General features: G+C 40.6%; 1 protein-coding gene across 1 annotated transcript; it reads left to right on the top strand.

Moving 5' to 3' along the window:
• Positions 1-55: 55 nt before the first annotated feature.
• On the top strand, positions 56-11,555 carry LOC144652582 (uncharacterized). Its single transcript, XM_078512641.1, has 10 exons — positions 56-555; positions 1,373-1,481; positions 2,032-2,181; positions 2,931-3,036; positions 3,503-3,558; positions 4,482-4,567; positions 6,497-6,617; positions 7,981-8,042; positions 10,458-10,545; positions 11,021-11,555. The coding sequence occupies exons 1-10, from the start codon at positions 188-190 to the stop codon at positions 11,135-11,137; spliced, it is 1,263 nt and encodes a 420-aa protein (XP_078368767.1). The 5' UTR covers positions 56-187; the 3' UTR covers positions 11,138-11,555.
• Positions 11,556-14,753: the final 3,198 nt, after the last annotated feature.

Genomic DNA, 14,753 nt, shown 5'->3' with positions numbered 1-14,753 from the left:
ACACGTGATTAGATCCCAGGACTTTTGTTGGGTTGGAAAATATGAAAACAAATTAAAATGGCTGCAGAGATGTAATAATTTGCGGATCCCAAACTTTTGAAGAATGCCAAAGATTTGCTAAAGAAGGCAAAGAAAGGACGGATCAAGTTAAAAACTGTATTACTTGAGTGTTTTGGGTTGTTTCGTAATGACCAAGGGCTCAACGATTCGGCACAGGGAGAAAAAGAAGTGTTCCTCGACAAATCACTTCACGGATACAACTTCGAGAGATGTTTCGTCAAGCGATGGGTCAACCGAAGAGAATCCACGAGATCGATGCCTTTGGACATATTGTATTTTTGTAATACTACTGTCAGTTGGCGGCGTTTCTCTGTTTTGTTTGAAAGATACTGAGTTGTTTTCTCGAACTCTAAGGTCGATCAAGGCTGGCCGAGTATTCAGCAGTACAGATCAAAATGATGAAGAACTTCCGTGTAGCTTCGGTGACGATTTTACTGTTGATCGCCGCTCTAATCTAAGCCTGGAGGAGTTTATCCGTTGCTACGATGCCAAAAGGTATTAACTATTGAACATGGGAAAAGAAAAGTTTAAAATAGTATTTGATTTCAAGAATAGTTTATATTTCATTCATCAGGGTATGCATCAAAATTCTCCTTACCTCCTGGCATACATTTGATTTGCCTCTTCTTGGGAGAATGTACATGTAGATTTTCGTCAAGATTTTTTATTGATGTTCTGATATTTGTTAGGCATTCTTATTTTTATTTGTTTTTTTTTATGGGGTGGGGTGAGGCTGAAGGAGGGGAGGGTAGAAACTCTGGAACATATCCCACCAACGCAATTGTGGCATTCAGGCAGCCTAACAAGTGTTAAAGCTGATTTCCAGTCCGTACTGCGCAGACTCGGGGTTTGTTTTCATTTTTGTTTTGAATTCGTTGAAACGTTACACTTCGGTGACAGCATACATGAAGTTTTTTAGTCCGCCATTACAGTTCGTTTCATTCAAGAATTTCCAATGAGCTGAAACGTCGGTTTGAAATAGCATCAAGGTTCCTCTACTCGTTATTATTTGTTCTGCAAGGATATCTGGCGTTAATTATGAAGAAAAAGGTAAGTTTGTCGCGGAATTTTTAGTTTTGCTTGTAAAGATTCCTTCGTGTGGGCTCACATAAACATTGCAGCCGAGATTGCGCAGTGCGGACTGGAATTCATCTTTAAGCCTGTGTTAATTTTAAGCTTATCTGTATTGACAAAGAGCATGTCTTATCTCTTACATGGAAAACGCTGTTGTATCTGGAGCCCATTACTGGGAGTGTCCACCTGCATATACTGTATGTTTATCTCAATACATCTTTTGATGTCCTGTTTGTAGACCAGTTATTATAACAGACGTGGTTAGAAACTGGAAAGCTATGAACTGGAGTAAATCATTTCTTGTCAGTAACTATGGAGACAAGAGAGTATCAATGAAAGCCACAGAGGTAAGAAAGCAAACGACTTTACTGGCATCCTAGTTGATGATGCCTCAGTATCAGCAAGGTGTCTTCAAGCAAAAGCAGTGTCTTCTGCCTACTTTGTAAAAACAGTGGTTGTGTTCAAAATGAATGTTTGCTTTAGCAGGATGCTCACTTTAAAGGACAGTTTGTTGTCCCACCCCCCCCCCCCCCTACTCCTCTCGTGTAGTTCATGTGATCTTGGAAACCATGTGCTCTTTGCAGTTTGTGCATACATGTACATAAAGTGTTCTTGATACCGGTAGTTTCTTTGTTTGATCGCTTTTTTTTACTGCTATTCAAGTGATTTTGGAGGCCGGAAGATGCCCAAAAAATTCTGTATCAACTATGCTACAACATGCTGACATGACTAGCAGATTAAACATCTTTCAGTGGCCAATTTTATTCTGTTGTTTTATTCAACACCCACTGAGGAGAGGTGTCCACTTAATTCTACATAGTATAAAAACAGGTAGTACATTAAAAAAAATTATGTAACTTCCAAATGTTACAATTTTTTAATGTGTCATATCTCTAGGGTCCTTTAAATAAAGCCCACGGATTTGCAGTTCCTTTGAAGACATTTGCAGAGCATGTTCATGAAGGTCAACCTCAGTTGTGGACATACTTGGAAGATGAGCTGTTTATAGAAATGAATCCAGAACTGAGAGAACATCTGGGGCTGCCTGTGAGTATTACAGTCTGGGGAATAAGACAGTGTCAGTTTTGGCAAATCTTCGTTGAAGCACTCAAAGGATTTCCGAATTATTTTATCCAACCAAAACCTCAAAATCAAAATAGTACTCTGAAAGCAGTTGCACGTATAAATTCGTCATGTTGCTTAGCAACTTCTGGGACGAAAACCGCGGGCTCAGTCACTTCTCAGAGAAGCGATGTTGCCATCAACTGGCACTTGTTCCCCTGACTGATTAGGATTAAAACAGTTTGTTAATATTTATTATTAACTCGTATTAGTAAAATTACATAGAGGGTAATATACATGTACCCGTAACTGAATTTTGATCAGTTTAGGCAGACGTCTTTCCATTCAGTGCTACATTATCAGAGAATAACAGCTAACTGAAGATTGCCTGAGGACCTCTGAATATTCTAAAGATAGCCAGAAGGCTTCCAAACAAAAAAATTACTCAATAGCTTTAGGCCAGCAAATAGTTTTTATAGTCTCCCTAAGATTGTTTTATATCACACAATATCTTAATCACAATAATTTTGTGATTGCATGTTTCCTTATAAAAAAAATAAAGGATTTCTCTTTCTGTGTGTTGTGCATATCATCTTGCAATTTCTGCATTTCATGCCTGTTAATGCAAATGCATGATGCATCAATAATTTTTTCTGCCCTAAGCGGTTACAATGTACTCATACAGTCTTAGTAGATAATTAAATAAATATTAATAATATTCTGGCTTATCCCAGGTTTACTTGAAGGAAGATTTTTTCCAGTTGTTACCAAAAGAGGTTCGGCCCTGGAATGCTATGCTTCTTTGGGGTACTGCACATTCCAGGTCCTCTCTTCACATAGGTACAGTGTGCATGTTTAACAAGTATGCATTCAATGTTGAACAAAACAAGCATGCAAAAACTGAAAATAAATTGAATACTCAGCTTCTCAGTTCAGAGCAAGTTTTAAAAGTTTCTTCAGTACTTACCTACATTGCAGATGAACTAAACCTGGATGGTTGATCTGCAACGCCGGCTACTTCAGTCAGGGATGTTAAGCTAAGAAAACACTACTTAAGCTGGCTCACCAACAAGCCCAGCTGACCTTTCTGGTCTTGGCAGCTCTAAAAGTTTGCTTAAGTCTTTGTTTTCATGTGAAATTTTAGCCGGATTTAAGTTATCTTTCAGCCGGTGAAATTAGCCAACAGCTGGCCCTTAGTGACAACCCTGTTCAGTACAGGCTTCATTAATTCACTGCAGCTATGTAATGTGTATTTAAACTTATAGTTTTTGTAAACACTCTAACAATACTGAATTGCTTAAAACAGATCCTTATAACTGGACAGGAACAAATGCTGTTTTGTCAGGAAAGAAAATGTGGAAGGTATGTTTGCAAAAAGTGTCCCAGCCTTCTTTGCAGCAAGAAGAGATTTGTCCATTGCTTTATTTGAAATTTCATATGTTGCCATTTGTATAAAAAGCATGGATCAGTTTCTAACCATCATAGTTTGAGCTGTTCATATCCAATTTTTTCTTAATTTTCTTTGTAGTATTTCTTTTAATAGAAGTATATATTAAGGAGCCTGTGTAACAGTCAATTTCATTCTAAGCACAAAAATGTTAGCAGTCAAGCAAGTGAGTGAGAAAGAAAAAAAATTGAGGAGAATGGAGGGAGGGGTGGAGGAGGAAAGGAATCGCATTCCTTCTTTCCCACCCACTCCCTGCTTCTCCTCAATTTTTCACCCCCCCCCCCCCAGATGCACTTCTTGTCTTGCTTTTTTTCACTCACTCAGTGTGCTTAGAAAGGAATTGGCTGCTATCAGAAACCCATAAGGGTTGAAACGTGTAATTCCCTATGATTCGCATTGTACAAAACGTTTGCACATTCGTCTACACTAAGTACCATATTTGGAAAATCAGGAGAAACATTTAACCAATCAAAATTACTATATTTGGATTAAATTCACAGCGTGCACTAGCTCGCACTCGATGGCGTAATCTTGTTTTTGAACAAGCTTGGTTGAATAAAAATAAATTCGATTAAATTCTCCTTTTTCATCTTTTTGAAGTAGTCTGGAGAACTTCGCTTCGATACACGTAATGTATTTCTTTAGTTTCTGTAAGAATTTTACGGTGTTTTGGTGACAATTCAAGCAAAAATTATGTTGCGTGTGTCATTACGTCATATAAAGAATTCGCGTACAAATTCTTCGTGTTTCCAAATATGGTTTCAATCCTTATGGGTTTCTGCTGCTATGCAGGCTGTACAGTAAGTGATTGATATATTTCATGGTCATTCCTTTACAGCTGTATCCACCAGGTCAAGATGATTATTTGTATGTCAGACGAAATCAAAGATGTGGGTTTCCTCTGGACTGTTTGAAATACAACAGGTACTATAACATGCACGTGTAGTTCTACGAAATATCCTAGCAGAGCCTGGGTGCCACAGGTGACAATTTTGTCTTTGAGCAACTTGTATTACTTTGCAACTATTCTAAGGGCACAGCTTTGTACTTTAACCAAAAAAAAACTTCCATGGGAGGGGACTTTTGGCCTTGCAGGAAAATAGGGGTGAAAGCAAATAAACGAATGAACGAACGAACAAATGCACAAACAGATGGATGGACGGACACAGGAGGAGTGGCAGATACATGTAAGGGGAGAGGCCACTGCAACCAGATGGATGGATGGAAGGACAGATTCAGGAGAAGAGGAAGGGGAGAGGCCACTGCAACCAGATGGATGGATGGAAGGACAGATTCAGGAGAAGAGGAAGGGAGAGGCCACTACAACCAGATGGATGGATGGAAGGACAGATTCAGGAGAAGGGAAGGGAGAGGCCACTGCAACCAGATGGATGGATGGAAGGACAAATTCAGGAGAAGAGGAAGGGAGAGGCCACTGCAACCAGATGGATGGATGGAAGGACAGATTCAGGAGAAGAGGAAGGGAGAGGCCACTGCAACCAGATGGATGGATGGAAGGACAGATTCAGGAGAAGAGGAAGGGAGAGGCCACTGCAACCAGATGGATGGATGGAAGGACAGATTCAGGAGAAGGGAAGGGAGAGGCCACTGCAACCAGATGGATGAATGGAAGGACAGATTCAGGAGAAGAGGAAGGGAGAGGCCACTGCAACCAGATGGATGGATGGAAGGACAGATTCAGGAGAAGGGAAGGGAGAGGCCACTGCAACCAGATGGATGGATGGAAGGACAGATTCAGGAGAAGAGGAAGGGAGAGGCCACTGCAACCTGATGGATGGATGGAAGGACAGATTCAGGAGAAGGGAAGGGAGAGGCCACTGCAACCAAATGGATGGATGGAAGGACAGATTCAGGAGAAGAGGAAGGGAGAGGCCACTGCAACCAGATGGATGGATGGAAGGACAGATTCAGAAGAAGGGAAGGGAGAGGCCACTGCAACCAGATGGATGGATGGAAGGACAGATTCAGAAGAAGGGAAGGGAGAGGCCACTGCAACCAGATGGATGGATGGAAGGACAGATTCAGGAGAAGAGGAAGGGAGAGGCCACTGCAACCAGATGGATGGATGGAAGGACAGATTCAGGAGAAGAGGAAGGGAGAGGCCACTGCAACCAGATGGATGGATGGAAGGACAGATTCAGAAGAAGGGAAGGGAGAGGCCACTGCAACCAGATGGATGGATGGAAGGACAGATTCAGAAGAAGGGAAGGGAGAGGCCACTGCAACCAGATGGATGGATGGAAGGACAGATTCAGAAGAAGGGAAGGGAGAGGCCACTGCAACCAGATGGATGGATGGAAGGACAGATTCAGAAGAAGGGAAGGGAGAGGCCACTGCAACCAGATGGATGGATGGAAGGACAGATTCAGAAGAAGGGAAGGGAGAGGCCACTGCAACCAGATGGATGGATGGAAGGACAGATTCAGAAGAAGGGAAGAGAGAGGCCACTGCAACCAGATGGATGGATGGAAGGACAGATTCAGAAGAAGGGAAGGGAGAGGCCACTGCAACCAGATGGATGGATGGAAGGACAGATTCCGAAGAAGGGAAGGGAGAGGCCACTGCAACCAGATGGATGGATGGAAGGACAGATTCAGAAGAAGGGAAGGGAGAGGCCACTGCAACCAGATGGATGGATGGAAGGACAGATTCAGGAGGAGAGGAAGGGGAAGGGAGAGGCAACTGCCCCCCCCCCCCTCCTCTTATTTCACATGCGCAAAATAGATACACAGATATACAAGAACACTTGTTGTACACTAGGCTTCTTTGTATTCTTCCATCGCTACATTGCTACTGTTTGTCTATTCCTCTAATGTTAAATAATTTTTTCAGTCCAATAGATGCATATAACCCTGACTTCAAACAGTATCCAAAGTTTAAACAAGCCAGAGCTATATCCTTTACTCAGGAAGCTGGAGACTTATTTATAATTCCCACAGGCTGGTTTCACCAGGTAACATCAAAGTTGCACACACATACATAGCCCTTTGTGAGGTAAACTACAATCCTCGTCAATACCCTTGGGAAGGTCGTCAAGTTTTCGCTCCCCTCCCCCCTCATTCAATGTTGAAGTCTACCTACAGACCTCAATCACAGCATATTGTCTATCATAATGTTCAGAAATACTTCAACATTGATATGGAGGAGAGGGGGGGCCAAACATCTTGTGTAGGTACCTAGAGACTACATTTATGTCGAAGTTTTTGAAATTGCGGTGTATATGTGCAACCTTCCCAAGAGGTTATGTCTGGGATTGTAGATGTATTTTCCATCATGTGTTTCCCTCTTGCAAATACAGTTAAACTACTTTCGTATAGCCACCTGTGGCAGAGTTGCCTTCCTTTCATGAAAATATGGGAGTTGTGGGAGGTATCAACGTAAGAGTGTATGGACTGTTATGGGGTTGCGTTGAAAAATAAACCTGGCTATGGTAAGTCTATGGTCATTATTGAAAGTCAGAGCATTTTTCTGCTTTTCAGTAAAAAGTACTAAAATTGGGGAAGTACTCTCGCTTATACTCGAAATGCACCTAGAACATCAAGATGACGATATAAAGTAAATTGTTGTTGAATGAAGAGGGGAGCCTTTGTTACTTTTTTGCTGTTTTTCCAGGCCACATGGGCAGCCGGAACTTGAAAAAGTCAGGCTGACTTTCACAAGTTGAGATCTAAAGTTCCTGATGGCATCACAATAGAGCAGTTTTCAATTGAGTGTCGTAAAACCAAAACCAAAGTAATTACTCTGGCCAATCACAAAGGACACAGACAATCCAGTGAACCAATCAAAACTCGAAGCAAATACATGTAGCCGGCACGAAGCGCGGGAAAACGTGCGCGAGCGAGTCACGATTGGTTTTGGTTTTAGTTCTGATTGGCTGAGAAAGTGGCGCGAGATTTTTAAACCAATCACTGATCGTAGCAATGCAAAACCAAAGCAAACGCAATTAACTTTCGACACTCAAGTGAAAACCGCTCTACTATCACTTGTTTATATCTTCAGTACACTGGCCCAGTAATTGTTAACAAAACTGGACCTCTATTTGTAGGTTTCCATTCGTTCTTAGGCTCTTACATTTTGGAAGTGAAGCTCGTGACAGTGTGTCTCTTTAAAAGAACAAATTAAGCATTTATTCAAGGCCGTAAAATTGCAGTGTTCTCGGGAACATTTATAATACAGGGTGCCCAGCATTTACACTGAGTTGATCAACACTGTAAACAACAAGTACGGTACGTTCCAGACAAAACTGTTGGTGTCCCGTGGCAGCCCGACTCTGCCACTATTTTGACACAGAATTTATAGTGTTTTGCACTTTGCAGGCGTACAATCCTGTGGAAACAATGGCTATTAGCAGTCAAGTGATGAATTCACAGAATTACAAGTAAGCTATTAGTAATAAAATTAATGTACATGTTAATCACTACATGGAACATGCTGGAAGTTCTTTCATAACCAATCATGGCAAGCGTACTATTGCTGGGTTGTTCATAAAAAACACAGAACAAAAAAATCTTTGTTGAATCTTGGGCGTCGAACTCCCAACATACATTTACTGTAATTTTTGCCGTGTTCGCCCCCAACCAACGCGGTAAAGCAACAATGTATGCAACATGCGCCAAGTGCGGGAAAAAAAGCGCGCGAAAATACGCCTAAGGCAAGTGACCATTGGTTGTTTGGTTTTTGTTTTGCTTCTACAACTGGTTGAAAAAATTGCTGGCTTACAACCACGTGACAAAGCGGCCATGTTGGGGGTACAAACCATTAAAACATTTTTCGCAAAATTTGCATGATAAAAAAGTTAAATTCCCAGTGGAGGGAAACGCTTTGTTCTTGACCCCCATTCTCGTCCCCGTAGCCCTTTCGTTTCTCTTAGCCGACTTGGCACGAGATAACGAATTTTTTTTGATTGACTGTTTGGAACAAAGAATTCCTAAACGGAAGTCAAAAACATAACGACTCTCTCATACATTCTTTTGAAACGTCATGACTGCATACATGAAGACCGGAAGTCCTAGAATCTAGGACTGGAAATTCTGTGTCCCCAGAGCCCTTCGTTTCCTCGTGCCAAGGCCCAGCCGGCTAAGAGAAACAAAAGGGCTATGGGGACGAGAATGGGGGTCAAGAACAAAGCGTTTCCCTCCACTGGGAATTTAACTTTTTTATCATGCAAATTTTGCGAAAAATGTTTTAATGGTTTGTCACCCCCAACATGGCCGCTTTGTCACGTGGTTGTAAGCCAGCAATTTTTTCAACCAGTTATAGAAGCAAAACAAAAACCAAACAACCAATGGTCACTTGCCTTAGGCGTATTTTCGCGCGCTTTTTTTTCCCGCACTTGGCGCATGTTGCATACATTGTTGCTTTACCGCGTTGGTTGGGGGCGAACACGGCAAAAATTACAGTAAATGTATGGGGAAAGTTGGGAGTTCGACGCCCAAGATTCAACAAGGATTTTTTTTTGTTCTGTGTTTTTTATGAACTAAATGGTAAAAATACCCAGCAAAAGATTTTGTTTATCAAATTTGTAGAAAACAGCCGTATTGGACGGCGAGGAATCGCCTTTTTTAGTTTTACATTAATGTCCCAAAATGTTCCCGGAGACTGTGGCTCTGTTTTACATACAAATGAGCGGAAAAATGAAACCTTAATTGCGACTTTTCTCGAGAAGGCTATATCCTTCAAATTTCGTATTCAGTAATTTTCCGTGCATTGTAAGACACAAGATGCCTTAATTTTTCCATGCATTAACTGCAATTTTTAACAAGTTTGCCCCCTGCCAAGATGGCGTCAGAATCTGTAAAACGGTCTATTAGGGTGCGTTTCTTTGGGAAAAATCCAAATCCGGATTCTTGATCCAAAAACGGATTTTTGCGTGTCTTTACCTATATCCGAAAATGATTAATCTTGGATCAATGATCTGAAGAATCCACACTTCGAGTGGATACATCAGATCATATCTGAATCCGGATTTTTAGGATTCATGATTAGTGCGTTTCTTTGGGAAAGGATTCGAAAAAAGTACCTTGGCCCAGCGGTCTTTGCTGTGAAAATACAGGTTCGTTCTTTGTAAACACTGCCATACGGAAACTTTTAGGCGGTTATTTCGATTAAAATACAAAAATAGTTCACGATAAAAGGAAACGGTAGCTTCAGATAGGTATGTAGTATCATTTTTAACGGGATACAGGTTTTCTAGAACAGCCACTGTGTGCCTACGGAAGTTGTTTCCTTTTGAAATTGTCACGAGTGAAGTTTGCATTGATCATTTCGCAATCATTCTTCGCTCTTAGATGCTTTCTCGCCACATTGCGCTTAACGCTAAAGAAGATCTACTTCGACGTGTGGTTTTTGTAAAAGATTTTGTATGCTTAAATTATTTGTGAAAATGTGTTTACGGGGTTTTCATGGCAAAAAATCCGTTTTCGGATTCTTCGTTTCTTTGGGAGCAAAATATCCGTGTGATCTGAGATCAATGATCCAATTTTGGATTTTCCCAAAGAAACGCACCCTTAGAAACCTGCCCCGGACGTACTTTTGGATTGACTTTCTGTCTTGTCTCTGCATCCCTTGTGCAGAAAGAGAGAAAGAGCCAAGGGGATAAGCCTTGGTATATATAGCACAGTTTCCGGTTCGACAATTGGCTAAAGTGAGAGTTGTTAAGTAAACATGGCGCGAGGCTTGAGATGTGTAGACAGCCTCCCTCTAACTTGGAAATCAGACTTAAGTCATCACGTGTGTAAGCCTTAGGACTTAAAGCTGGAATTTTAAGTGCCGTTTTGTTTTATTTTATAATTAGATTGGTGTTGGAGGAGTTTTACAAAGGCGGAGAAGTAAATCCAAAGGAGCTGCCCAAAAATTTTGACAATTTATCTGCGAGAGAAAAGGTAAGCAGAAAATATATTAGTGCCAAGAGGACGTTTTTGAGAAAGACTTTGTCTCAGGAAAGACCTGACCAATTTGTTTAGTTTAGATGATGATATTCTTCAATCTTGACTTCATTATGTTGGATGAGTCAGTGACTCTAATTGTATTAAAATGGTAAATCTATTAATAAAAAGAATTACTACAAGGCTCAGACAACGGTAAGAAAAAGAAACAAATCTTGACTACAACATAATTATTATTTTTTGTAGAGCTTATCTGCTACAAACGTTTGTGTAAGGTGTAAGTTTGTAACATTTTACCATATTTGTGTTTACCAAATGACAACTTATTGAAGAGAAAAAATATAAAAAACAAAAATATTTTGGCCAAACCAACTAACCAAGTTTAGATAAACTAAGTTTAAAACATCAAAAACCAGTGCTAATACCGTGTTGTTGTAGGGCGTTTTTTTTTGACGAAATATCTTTTTTGCAGGTTGAAGCTGTTGTGAAGATTATTCCAAACGATGTAATCAAGAAAGGAAAGCGAGTGACAGAGGACATTATAAATCAACTCAAGTGGAACGGAAAGGGCAAACGAAGCAATACATGAACAACTGTCTTAAAAACAATTTTGGTAACAGCAAAAAATGCAAGTAACTTTTATAATCAAAACTTCGTCATCGAAAACTGGCTGAGCCCGCGGTGTTCAGCAGACGTGTTGCTAAGCAACGTGACGTATCCTGAAGCCGACGAGTTGACGAAACAACTTTCGGAGTGCTCGGACTACTTCTGGTTGGAGAATAAGAATCGGAACTCTTCGATAACCGAAGATTCAACGAAGATTTTCCGTGAAAGGGCACTCGCTTGTTCCCTCGACTAATACAGAGCAGAGCCGATGTTTTTAAGCAATCTAAAGTATTTTAGAAGACATGTATATTTTAATAATAATTTTAAAATAAATGTCAACACGTGTAAAAAATGCAAGTTTAAAGATAATAGTAATACTTGTCGGCAAATAAATTTAACGCGGTATACCGTTATGATTCGATTAAGCGCCCTCCTCCATAAGCCCCCCTTCCGAACAAGCGCTCCCCCCCCCCCCCATCGAATGCATTTTTTTTTAATAGCGCCCCCGTTCTAATAAGCGCCCCCTCTTATACGCGCCCCTATTCTTAAGCGCTCCTATTGTGGCTCTGACCCTACTAAAGTCGTCGACGTCGAAAGTAAACTCAGCATTCACCTCCGTACAGGTATATTTTCCTGCTAAAATGAACAATTTTTGTAAGGTACTGAACTTTCAACAATTTGTTACTGTCCGCTTATGTTATTGCTAGTTATTTTAAAATATATTAAACATTTGGTTGTTTCCCAAACTTAAATAAGCGCCCTGTCCCGTAGCGCCCTGTCTCGAATGCGCCATCCCTTAAGATGCCAAAAGTAAATAAGCGCCCCGGGCGCTAAATTGAATCATTACGGTGATTTGCAAATGAAAGTTTTTGTGTTGTGTCAAATATGAGGAAAATAAGTTGACATTTCTTTTCAAAACTTGTCAGCCTTACAGACAGTCTGTGTGTTTTTGTGTGGGAGAAAGTTTGACAGCTGTTCACACACATCTGCACCACATGGAATATTTTCTTAACCGGCTTCAAACTTACCATAACAAGTAAAGTTTATACGCTCTTTTTGTTTAGGAGTCATTTTAGTTGTCAGCAGAAATTTTGTTACTTGGTGAAACGTAAATAACTGAAACCAATGGAAAAGGAAGAGAGAAATAGAAGTGCAAGTTTTAAAGAGGTTATCAAGGCCGCTTTTTTATGTCCAATTTGTTTTTATTTGAGCAGGCGCCTTGAAAAACATTTTTTATTGATTTTATTTAATAAAGAGTACGTGAAAGATTGAGAAATACACCTTGTTCGATGGTTTACCATATAATGCGCTCGGATAATTTGCGAGTTGCGTTGTTTTTGTCCGAGCTCCGCAGGGGTGAGGAAAGATACAAGCAATGAACAAAATATCTGCTCGTATTATATGTTGAACCATCGAATAATGGATTTTTATAACTCCACTTTTTTTCCACTTTTCCGTATTCCGTAAGTTTCTCCGTCCGTACTTTTGCCCTGTTCTACAGTTTATAAAAACGTGGCATATTTTGCACTTTTTTTGGACCTAATGGCGCAATGGTATAATAATAAAGTAGACAAAGTAGTGTAACATTTGAATGTCTTAAACCAGCTAAAGACCATGTTACTCTGGACAATTACTCGTTCAACTTTTCTAGCCGTTATGTCGTGACAAAAGTTGGAAAACTGCCTAGAAATATTGAGCATGTGTTGCAACATTTTTTTTCCTTTGTTTTTTTTTCTTGCGTCAAAATGTCGTTACATTCCATGTTTAAGAGTTGTACATTTTGCGTCAGAACTTGTTACATTTTGCATTAGTTGTTACATTTCGGAGCGTAGCACGTACGCTGTACGGAGTATAGTTATAAAAAACGTTTAGTGCAACTTGCCTCGAAGCTACCAGAAAAAAGCAAAAAAAAAATAACAACCCGGACAACAACAATAAAAAAAAACACAATTGCGCGCGACAAGTAACATGAAACATTGTGTTTAGCGTTGCAGCGTTTTTGAGCTCTCATTACACGATGAAATCGATGGGATCGTGCGGGTGTCAAGAATAAATAAATCCTTCGAGCGAACACTAAATTCGACATTTTCTGTGTTTACTAAATATGTTGTCATTTTCCATGAAATTTGTGCACCATTCTTTGGGCTTGCACTCATAACCTGTACAACCATACAAAAGTACCTACACTTATCACGAATTTTCTGGGACTACTGCGGAATCTTCAAAGGAAAATTATATTTACCGCTGAATTCATGGCTTCAGATTTTTTCTTTAACAGTGGAATCGAGTAGGCTAACATTTGACTCGTCTCCAGTCGTCTAGCCTGCGTAGCGGCGTCTGTGTGTTTTTAGCGCGCGTGAGTGCGCGATCTTTTCCCCGGTCCTCCCCCTTTCCTTTCTCACCGCGCGCTACGGCGCCGCTCGCAGGCTACCAGTCGTCTTTTGAGTTCGTCTTGAGTCGACTCTGAACACGGAGGGAATCATGGGAAGGAAGAAGAGGTCAGGGTTTCGAATTTTCGCAAAAGAGACGACTGGGGACGAGTCAGGGCTGTCGTAGGGCTAACATTATTCCTTGCACCGTGCGCCGAGCCGAACAGCTATAATCCGACCGCTTCTTGAAACGATATTGTTTTCATTCATGCATGCATCAAGATGATGTGTAGTCTCATTGTTTCCACTAAATCTGTTCCAAGGACAAGCCGAATCAAAGGTCATACTGTAAGCCGTACGTTTTAAAACTGGACCATACATGGACAAATTATTGAAAGACTGATCCCAAAGAATCGAAAGTCAAATTGCGTGGATGTCAGTTCATTTTTCAGTTAATGCAAGAAATGACGACAATCTAATTTGTGCAAAACGTGACGACAGGACCTCTTACAAAAAATTTTCGATATCCAATTCAGTGTGCTCCGTGGGTCAATTCATTACGGAATTAAATCTAAGCATCTTGTTGAAATACGTAAATATTTTCCGTATTAAGAGGGATTTGGTTTTAATAGTGATAATCGGATTGTAAAGTTTTGCTTACTCGCACGCAACGAACGCAATACAACTTCGTTCCCGGGCTTTTCCCTGGGGCCTGGCGGGTGCGCTCACCATCACATCACAATACGCAATACACTGTAGTTGTGACGCGATTTAGATTGCTATATCCGCTAAAACATTCGCTGTACGTGCCTGTACATGTGATGTTCTAAAAAAACAAGTTCTGAGAATTTCTTCCTCGAAATATTACCTTTTTTAAAATCCAGTTTCGCTTCTTTCCGAATTTAGCTAGCCCAGTTATCGCGGATCGCAAAAACCCACGCTGACCCACCTAAGATATTTATCAGTAAGATTCTAAATTTCGCAGAAATGAATGTAAGTGTGGTAAAAATTGCGGAAATTATTTCCTTTTGAAGGGGTTATTTCCAAAACGTGTGGCATTTTTAGCACCTTCGTTAAAACGTAACCTGGTTTCGAAATCTCCCGGACATAGCCCCCTTACCGCTGATGACGCCATTAGATGTGATGTCATGATCATGTGCAGCGCGTACGCGCGTGGGTCGCTCGCGTGGAAACTGGTCACTTCTAATTCTCTTTCTGCAGGGTAGCAAA

Source organism: Oculina patagonica, chromosome 4 (assembly GCF_052425735.1).
Source record: "Oculina patagonica isolate OP01 chromosome 4, crgOcupat, whole genome shotgun sequence".
Lineage (NCBI taxonomy): Eukaryota > Metazoa > Cnidaria > Anthozoa > Scleractinia > Oculinidae > Oculina > Oculina patagonica.
Note: the sequence above shows the minus strand (reverse complement) of the source record. Positions and strands in the feature narration are given on the sequence as shown.